This window comes from Pinus tabuliformis, chromosome X (assembly GCF_031772625.1).
Source record: "Pinus tabuliformis cultivar Carrire ecotype Pingquan chromosome X, CPIR1, whole genome shotgun sequence".
Taxonomy (NCBI): domain Eukaryota; kingdom Viridiplantae; phylum Streptophyta; class Pinopsida; order Pinales; family Pinaceae; genus Pinus; species Pinus tabuliformis.
The window spans coordinates 24,361,395-24,371,684 of NC_142308.1; the positions used below are offsets into that span (position 1 = coordinate 24,361,395).

At 42.7% G+C, this 10,290-nt stretch overlaps 1 protein-coding gene across 1 annotated transcript; it reads right to left on the reverse strand.

Moving 5' to 3' along the window:
- Nucleotides 1-1,265: 1,265 nt before the first annotated feature.
- LOC149138135 (uncharacterized) lies at nt 1,266-9,880 on the reverse strand. The gene is made up of 2 exons (XM_089450262.1): nt 8,561-9,880; nt 1,266-1,460 (listed from the first exon to the last, which is right to left on the reverse strand). The coding sequence occupies exons 1-2, from the start codon at nt 9,878-9,880 to the stop codon at nt 1,266-1,268; spliced, it is 1,515 nt and encodes a 504-aa protein (XP_089306388.1).
- Between the last annotated feature and the right edge of the window lie 410 nt (nt 9,881-10,290).

Consider the following 10,290-nt stretch of genomic DNA (forward strand, 5'->3'; position numbering starts at 1 on the left):
CTAACAGTTGATGAGAAGCAGGTAAAATCTTGCAAAGATGATATTGCAAGAGAATTTGAGATGAAGGACCTGGGGCTCAACCATCATTTCCTTGGTATGAAAGTATGGCAAGGAGATGAGGAATTGTTTGTCTCTTGGGGAAAGTATGCCAACGAGATATTGAAGAAGTTCCACATGGAGAGCAACAAACCCATGAAGACTCCTCTAGCAGGGAATTGGAGGAAGGAAGATGTTACTTCAGGTGAAGTAGTGGAGGTTATTATTTACAGGTAGCTTGTGGGTTCACTTATGTATTTGGTGAACACATGACCAGACATATGTTTTGCAGTTAACCAACTTAGTCAAGCAATGGTTAAGCCAACAAAACTCTATTGGAAGGCAACTAAACATGTGTTGAGATACCTCAGAGGCACCACTCAGTTTGGTATTTGGTACAAACAGACAAAGGGAGTGAAGCTTCAAGGCTTCACAAATGCAAATTGCCACTTTCCTTCTGGGCTAAATGCTGAGAGATATAATTATTATGCTTTTGAATGCTTTATTTATTTTTTATATATAATAATTTTAATTTTAAAAATTATTTTAATTTTTATAAAAATATAATTATATATTTTTATGAAAAATATTTATTTAAATTAAAATTATATTATAAAAAAATAAAATTTAATCCTAATCACAAGTGCACTCAAAGCTAAAGGTCAAAGCCTATGGCCCACCCCGTTTTTTTTTTTTTAACTGAAACGGTTATGTTTTATTTATAGAGAGATTTTTATTTTTTATTTTTTCACTGAAACGGTTATGTTTTATTTATAGAGAGAATCAGGTTGGGCTACGCCAAACAACCAAAATACATTCTTTGGGAAGTCAGAAGTATAACCTTCCCACTCAGGGGATTATTGTCTTGATCGGGGAATCAACACTTGTACTTATCATCCCAATTTGCAACGTACATCCTATGTTTGCCAATCTGTCCGCTTCCTTGTTTAAACCCCTGAGAATATGGTAAAATTGAACCGAGGGAATTTCTCTCAGAATTCTCTTTAGTCTTGTTAGCAGCTTGTTTAACATCGGATCCTTTAGTTCTTTCTCACTAATGAGCGCTTTTATCAGCACTTCCGAGTCTCCAAAGACTAATATTTCTCTTGGATTTTCCTCTCTCGCCATTTGACAAGCTTTCAATAAGCCAAGAATTTATGCTTGGTTGTTGATTCTCTGACTAAGCCCCCATTTGAAACTATCTTCTTTGTTCCCATTCGGTGAAAAAATCACCCCGCCTGCTCCTGACTTTCCTGGGTTGCCTTTTGAAGCACCATCGAAGAAGATTGTGCACTTGCTCTGGGATCTCCACCAATGTTGAAAGTTGTCCTCTGAATATCAGATTTGCCATCTTTCCTTTTGAATTGGGTGAGAATTTGCTTTGATTCTGACCTTGTTAGAGTAAGCATCCAGCCACGTCCTTTCTTCAATTAGAAGGGAAGTGTCATCTTTGACGGGGAAATGATTCAAAGTTTCTAAGAGCAAGCCCTTTGCTCGCGTAGCCACCATTGTTGGAGACCAATCTGTATTGTTGAAAATGATATCGTTCCTGGCGAGCCAAAGCTTCTAACAAACATATTTCGGGGCAACAATCCACACTCGGTGCCAAAGAGACTTGCTAGTGATGTTATGAGGATAACTGTCTTTCAAAGAGGTAAACATGGAGACAACTGAGACCTGAGATGGAGGGTAAACATTTAGCCGTTGCAAGGAAAAAGGACCAGGCCTCCTTCGCGAACTCGCACTCTATAAATAAGTGATTAGAAGTTTCCTTTGTGCATTTGCATAACACATAGCGATGGGGGCCTACTATATTCCTTTTGCACAAGTTTTCGTCGGTCAGAATTTTCTTGTGCAGCAAAGTCCAAAAGAAGAAATTAATTTTGGGGATGCTGAAGTTATCCCAAATCTGCTTCCAAAAAGATTCCCGGTGAGTCGATTCCTTCCTAGTTGTTGAAATTTGGTACCGGAGGACAGGTGGTTCCCTTAGGCTTTGATCTTTGGCCTAGGGAAAAGTGTCCAAAAGAATTTAATTTTTCTCCTAAAGTGACTTTATAATTTTATAAAGTTAAATCTAATTTAAAAGTGACTTTAAGTGATAAAGTTATTAAGTCTAATTTTAAAGTGACTTTTATAAAGTCAATGAAAAATTAGAAAGGAAAAGTGACTTTGGAAATAAATGACTAAGTGGGTCTTTATTAAAGTGGGGTGAATTAAAAAATAGAAAGTGAGATTTAAATGAGCATTTAATCTCAACCATTGATCTAAATCTATTTCAGCCATTGGATTTAGAGATCACCAAAAAGTCACTTGGATCACCCAAAAGTCACTTGGAGTTATATTAAAGGAGGAAAAGGTCATTCATTCTTTCATGAGCAGATTGGGAGAAGGAGAGCAAGAGAGCAAGAGAGATTTCTGAGCAGGAAGGAGAAGGAGACAGCAGCTTGGCACACATTCCAAGGCAGCAGTTGAGCAGATTTGTACAACTGATTCAGCACATAGTGAAAGGCAGATTTTTGCACAAAAATCGAGGAGCAGTTTGCTGATTTTTCTGCACACAAAACGGAGGTCGTACAGCATTTATTGCTGTCCTGTTTGCTGTAATTTCCAGATTGCTGTGAGGCACGGGAAAGGAGATAAGTTGTAAATTTGCTTGCTGATTTTTTGCTGAATAATTCTCACTGTAAAAAGACAATTTTCAGAAATAAAGAAGAGCTCTCAAACTGGTTTTCCCCAAGAGTTGTAGGGGGTTTTTCCAGGGTCAAGTTGACCAAAAATATCAGTGTTTTAATGGCTGTTTTTAATTCTGCAATTTCCAGCATTCTGAAAAATTTTCAGATTTTTTTTTTTTTTTTTTTTTTTTTTTTTTTTTTTTTTTTTTTTTTTTTTTTCAGTCTGTTAAATGTATGGTTATGGGAATGGGCATTTAACTACATGGGAGAAATAAGGAGAAACTGAAAACCGGGGTGGGAAAACAGAATTTTTTACATGGTATCAGATGTTGAGTGCTGAAGGGCAGTTTGGGACAGCAAAAGGAAAAATTACAGTTGCTGATTTTTCACTCAGAAAATTCCAGCAAGCTGATTTTTTCATAAACAACAGTTTTATCTTTACTACAACAGTGCTATTTTTCAGTTTTAGGACAGCAGGATGTCATTGGGATTGAGGGTGGAGGATAGGCTGGATGGGCATATAAATTACAGCGTTTGGAAGGAGAGAATGCAGAGTATCTTTGAGGAGGCAGAAGTCTGGGATATCATGGTGCATACCGCACAGAACCCTGTTGTTGTGCCCACTGATGTTACTCAGTTGGCTGAGTATAAAAAGAAGAACAATAAGGGTAAGAGGCTGATTCTAGACGGAATCAAAAACCATTGCATTCCTCATGTGAGAGGAAAGAGCAATGCCCATGAGATGTGGACAGCATTGTCCAATCTCTACCAGAGTACCAATGAGAACCGGAAGATGGTCCTGAAGGAGAAGCTGAAGAACATTAAGATGGGTAATGATAGTGCAGCTGGATATCTCACAAAGATTACCAATGTGAGAGATGAGTTGGCAGCGATTGGAGATGCCATTCCATCCACTGAGTTGGTGCGTATTGCAGTGAATGGCCTCCCCCGTTCATGGTTGAACTTTGCTGATGGGGTTTGTGCACGTGAGACCCTTCCCACATGGGAGAGGTTTTGGGATGATTGCATTCAGACAGAGATCAGGAAAGGACAGCTTGGGGCAGCCAAGCCAGTTGAGCAGGATGAGGATGTAGCACTGGTGGCAGGAGGCAAGAAAGGCAAAGGGAAGAAGCAGGCTTCCACAAGCAGTGGTGGGGGCAAAGGCAAAGGTAAAGGTAAACCGGGGAACACACAGAAGGACTATTCCAAGGTGAAGTGTTGGAATTGTCAAAAGATGGGACACTATGCAGTTGTGTGTCCGGAGAAGAAGAAGAAGAAGGGAAAGAACCAGGACGTGGCAGCTTTAGCTGAGATTGAGGACTTTGCAGGTCGTTTTGACCGGGAGTTTGCGTTCATTACATGTGAGTCCTCTAGTGCAGGATCACCTGCCACACAGGTTCAGAGGGAGCATGCTTTTCCCTCGATTAGCGGAGCATCTACAGGTATTTGGTATGTGGACAGTGGGGCTTCACGTCACATGACAGGAGTCCGTGAGTACTTCTCAGAGCTTTCAGAGAGTGGCACTGATATTGAGGTAGTACTCGGTGATGACAGAGTTGTTAGAGCAGTCGGGGTGGGGACAGTGACATTTCAGAGGGAGTCCAAACCTCCCTTGAAGGTGTCAGAGGTTCTTTATGTGCCAGGGATGAGGAAGAACCTCATATCCGTCTCAGCTTTGGAGGACAGAGGATATGACGTACTGTTCAGGGGAGGACAGGTGTTGATGTATCCCAGGGACACTCCAGCTGATTCAGCTAGAGTGATAGGTGTATGCCATGCAAAGGTGTACAAGTTTGCATTTCAGCCCCTTTTGGCATTGAGCAGTAGTACCGACAGCAGAGCTAGCAGTTCTGAGCTGTGTGAGATTTGGCACCGCAGGATGGGACATATGTATCATGGAGCCTTGAGGACATTGCGGGAGATCACTACAGGTGTGCCAGATTTCAGTACTGATCACTTTGATACTTGCAGAGATTGTGCGATGGGCAAATTTGCCAAATCCCCTTTTCCCAGCAGTGACAGCAGAGCGACGGGGATATTTGATTTGATTCATTCCGATGTGAGCGGTCGGATGTCTCATGTTTCCTTGAGTGGGTATGAGTACTATGTTTTATTCATTGATGATCACTCCAGGAGGACCTGGATTTATTTCTTGAAGACCAAGAGTGAGGTCTTCAAGCGGTTTCAGGAGTTCAGAGCTCTTGTGGAGACACAGACAGGCCGAAAGATCAAGTCCTTGAGGTCGGACAATGGAGGAGAGTACACCCTTGGAGAGTTTGTTGACTATTGTGCGGAGGCAGGCATTAGGAGGGAGTTCACTGTTCCTTACAACCCCCAGCAGAACGGGGTTGCGGAGAGGAAGAACAGATCCATCATAGAGGCTGCCAAAGCTATGTTACATGATCAGGGGTTGCCATTGTTCTTGTGGGCAGAGGCCTGCAACACAGCTGTTTACTTGCAGAACAGGAGTCCGCATCGTGCCTTGGGGCACATGACTCCGAAGGAGGCTTTCTCTGGGAAGAAGCCTGATCTTGGTCATCTTCATATCTTTGGATGCATTACATACTCCTATATACCCAAGGAGAAGAGGACCAAACTAGAGCCCACCGCAGAGAAGGGTATCTTTGTGGGCTACAGTGAGACCTCAAAGGCCTTTCGGATTTACATTCCTGCACAGAGGAGAGTTGTTGTCAGACGGGATGTGAAGTTCGAGGAGGACAGGGCCTTTAGGAGGTCACGGGAGTTAGAGTATCTGGATCAGCCAGACCCTCAGCAGCAGTTGAGTCAATCGCAGGGATCCAGTGGGCAGGGATCAGGAGGATCCGGAGGTACATCGATGAGGATGTCAGGTCCGTCAGTGAGCAGTGGCTCATCGAGCCAGAGGGGTGGTGCTCCGGGCAGCATGCAGAGCAGTTCACAGAGCAGTTCACTAGGGAGTCCACTGATGGACAGTTCACACGGTACCTCAGCTTCTACAGGTTCAGGTGCAGGCAGGAGGACAACAGACAGACAGTCAGGAGTTCAGGCTACTGATGATGATGAGGAGGAGGAGTTTCATTCTCCGGTGGAAGAAGTGCGCTCAGGGAAGAGGAAGCCCAAGTGGCTTCAGGACACCTTGAGAGATGCCACATCTGTTGCTGAGCCGAAGAGGCCGGTCAGAGAGAGTAGACCACCTGAGAGGTTTTGTAGTTATATGGCGATGGTTACCAGCATCCTTGACTCTGAGCCTTCTAGCTATGAGGAGGCAGCTAGCCAGCAGGTCTGGAGAGAGGCCATGCAAGAGGAGTATTCTTCTATCATGAAGAATGATGTTTGGGAGGTGGTGCCGAGCCCTGAGGGCAAATCCGTGGTTACTTCCAGATGGCTTTACAAGGTAAAGCATGCTGCAGATGGCAGCATTGAGAAATTCAAAGCGAGGTTTGTGGCTAGAGGGTTCTCCCAGGTAGAGGGAGTTGATTATGAGGAGACCTTCGCTCCCGTGGCTCGATATACTTCGATCCGCTCCATTATATCGATAGCAGCAGAGATGGGTTGGAAGATCCACCAGATGGATGTGAAGACCGCATTTCTCAATGGCTTCATACAGGAGGAGGTGTACATTGAGCAGCCACAGGGCTTTGAGGTGCATGGGAAGGAGTCCCATGTGTGCAGATTGAAGAAGGCCCTTTATGGCCTGAAGCAAGCTCCCAGAGCTTGGTACTCCAGGATAGATGCATACTTGCAGGGGATGGGTTTCACAAAGAGTGAGGCAGATCCGAACCTTTACTTTATTGTGATTGGTGAGGAGCCTCTCATTCTGGTGCTGTATGTGGATGACTTGATCATTACAGGTGCAGAGAGACTCATAGAGCACTGCAAGAGAGATCTTGCGGCGGAGTTTGAGATGAAGGACATCGGCTTGATGCATTACTTTTTGGGTTTGGAGGTGTGGCAAGAGGAGGGGCATTTCTTCCTGGGGCAGGGGAAGTATATTGTGGACATCCTTAGCAGATTCCACATGGAGGATTGTAGACCCATGTCGACACCGATGATCACCAACTGGAAGAAGCTTCATGCTTCGGATTCCGAGTTGGTGGATCCCACATTGTACAAGCAGCTGATTGGTTCCTTGATGTATTTGGTCAACACTAGACCAGATATCTGTTTTGCAGTCAACACGATGAGTCAATTTATGTATGAGCCTAGGAAGGTTCACTGGGTGGCTGCAAAACACATTTTGCGGTACTTGCAGGGGACAATGGATTATGGTCTGGACTACAGGCAGGGAGATGGAGTGAGATTGGCAGGATACACTGATTCTGATTGGGCAGGTTGTGCTTCTGATAGGAAGAGCACTTCAGGGTGTTGTTTTGGGTTGGGTTCAGCAGTAGTGTCATGGTTCAGCCGGAAGCAGCAGTCAGTAGCACTGAGTTCAGCGGAAGCAGAGTATATGGCAGCCAGTCTAGCTAGTTGTGAGGCCATCTGGCTTCGCAAGATGTTGTTTGGCTTATTTGGTCAGCCGTTGAGACCTTCAGTGATTTACTGTGATAATCAGAGTTGCATTAAACTCACGGAGAATCCAGTATTTCATGACAGGTCAAAGCATATCGGGATCAGATATCATTTCATCAGAGACTATGTTCAGAAGGGAGCTGTGAAGCTTGAGTATATTTCCACTGATGAGCAGGTTGCAGATATCCTTACCAAAGCCTTACCACGGGGCAAGCATGTCTATTTCAGAGACAAGATGGGTGTGGTGAGGAACACCTTCCTCGGTAAGAGGGAGTGTTGAAATTTGGTACCGGAGGACAGGTGGTTCCCTTAGGCTTTGATCTTTGGCCTAGAGAAAAGTGTCCAAAAGAATTTAATTTTTCTCCTAAAGTGACTTTATAATTTTATAAAGTTAAATCTAATTTAAAAGTGACTTTAAGTGATAAAGTTATTAAGTCTAATTTTAAAGTGACTTTTATAAAGTCAATGAAAAATTAGAAAGGAAAAGTGACTTTGGAAATAAATGACTAAGTGGGTCTTTATTAAAGTGGGGTGAATTAAAAAATAGAAAGTGAGATTTAAATGAGCATTTAATCTCAACCATTGATCTGAGTCTATTTCAGCCATTGGATTTAGAGATCACCCAAAAGTCACTTGGATCACCCAAAAGTCATTTGGAGTTATATTAAAGGAGGAAAAGGTCATTCATTCTTTCATGAGCAGATTGGGAGAAGGAGAGCAAGAGAGATTTCTGAGCAGGAAGGAGAAGGAGACAGCAGCTTGGCACACATTCCAAGGCAGCAGTTGAGCAGATTTGTACAGCTGATTCAACACATAGTGAAAGGCAGATTTTTGCACAAAAATCGAGGAGCAGTTTGCTGATTTTTCTGCACACAAAACGGAGGTCGTACAACATTTATTGTTGTCCTGTTTGCTGTAATTTTCAGATTGCTGTGAGGCATGGGAAAGGAGATAAGTTGTAAATTTGCTTACTGATTTTTTGCTGAATAATTCTCACTGTAAAAAGACAATTTTCAGAAATAAAGAAGAGCTCTCAAACTGGTTTCCCCAAGAGTTGTAGGGGGTTTTTCCAGGGTCAAGTTGACCAAAAATATCAGTGTTTTAATGGTTGTTTTTAATTGCTGATTTTTAATTCTGCAATTTCCAGCATTCTGAAAAATTTCCAGAATTTGTGTTTTCAGCAATATTATTATTATTATTATTTATTTATTTATTTATTTATTTATTTATTTTTTTTTTTTTTTTTTTTTTTTTTTTTTTTTTTCAGTCTGTTAAATGTATGGTTATGGGAATGGGCATTTAACTACATGGGAGAAATAAGGAGAAACTGAAAACCGGGGTGGGAAAACAGAAATTTTTACACTAGTTTGCATCTGAATGTAGCCTTGAGCTGCCGAATAGACCCCAGTCTTGCCCCAGCCCCAGGAATATTCTTCTTCCTTGTGGACCGGTGCGAAATCAGAGATCGCTTCAAAAAGAATTTCCAACTGAGTCGATTCCTTCCTAGTTTGCATCTGAATGTAGCCTTGAGCTGCCGAATAGACCCCAATCTTGCCCCAGCCCCAGGAATATTCTTCTTCCTTGTGGACCGGTGCGAAATCAGAGATTGCTTCAAAAAGAATTTCCAACTGCATTTGTAAATGTTCTAGAGTTCTAGGAAACTTCCATCGCTGCCAGTTCCCATGGTTGTCCCATTCCGAGATGTCTTCTATTTTCCTGATTCCTTTCGCATGTAACCATGCTCTTAACTCAGAGATTTCGTTAACTTCTACAAGAGGAGGATGGCCCATAATGTTGTCTCTCCATAACATTGTGTTTTTGCCATTGCCAGGAATCCGATATAGGTAGGATCTAAAAAATTCAATGCCTCTGCTACACAACTTCCAAGCCAAAGATCCTTTTGGATTTTTCTCCACCGTGAATTGCCTCAACGACTGATTGTTGAGATATTTAAGTTTGATTAATTGGTTGACCGGGTGGCTAGGCTCTGCGTGGATCTGCCATAATAACTTGCATCCCATTGCTAAATTGGCATGCGTGGGGTCTCTAATTTGCAATCCACCTTCCATGATAGGTCGCTTCACCATGTCCCAGTTTATTAAGTGAAATCGGTTATTGTTTCCACGGCCTCCATTCCACAAGAAATTGCGAATGAGCCTTGAAATCTGATCGGAGATTGCTTTTGGAGCCAGCATTAGAGAAGCCTGGAAAGTGGGCAGTGCCGAAAGAACAGATTTGATTAAAGTGAGCTTGCCTCCTGTGGTGAGCCAAAAACCTCCCCAGACAGTGATTTTCTTCTTGAATTTTGCTATAACTTCCTCCCACAATTGGTTTCTGTTGGAACCCAACGTTAGAGGAAGGCCTAAGTATTTTATTTTTTCCCAGGAAACGTGCCCAGCAAAGCCTAAATGGTTTGCAATTTTCTCAATTGTGTGTTGATCTGTGTTCCATCCAAATACAGGGTTTTTCCTCTCACTTATGAGGGCTCCCGAGATGCTACAAAAATTTTGGAGGATGACTTTAAAATAATTTTCTATTCTCAGAGAAGCTCCTCCAAGCATTAAGGAGTCATTTGCGAACAGAGCATGGTTCATGGGTTCAATTCCTTTTACTATTCGAATCCCAAGAATGCTGCCAGCTTGTTTTTCAAAAGAAAGCTTTCTACTCAAGGAGTCTGCCATTAGAATATAGAGGAAGGGGGATAGAGGGCAGCCTTGCCTCAATCCCCTGGTGGCTAGGAAGTAGTTGGCAGGCCTTCCATTTACCAAAGGCACGATCCAGATCTTTTCTATGCAGGCTTTGATGAGATTAATGAACTCCTAACTGAAACCAAAGGATAAAAGAACCCTGTACAAAAATGAACGGTTAACTCTGTCAAAAGCGTTAGACATGTCCAGTTTGATCAGCATACCTTGTTCTTTTCAGAAATGGCTGGAATGCAGAGCTTCTTGGACTTGAATTACATTGTCCAGGATGTGCCTTCCTTTCACGAACCCCCCTTGAGCTGGAGAAATTAATTTTTGCAGCAGAGGTTTGATTTTATTCGCCAGGAGTTTAGCCAGAATCTTGTAGGAGGCATTGCATAGCGAGA

What these genes read in the sequence shown, in the direction of transcription:
- LOC149138135 (XM_089450262.1), bottom strand. Translation starts at nt 9,880, where the DNA reads ATGGCAGACTCCTTGAGTAGAAAGCTTTCTTTTGAAAAACAAGCTGGC. An exon ending in ACATTCAGATGCAAACTAGT is followed by an intron (nt 1,461 to 8,560) that starts GTAAAAATTTCT and finishes TTCTAATTGAAG; the next exon opens with AAAGGACGTGGCTGGATGCT.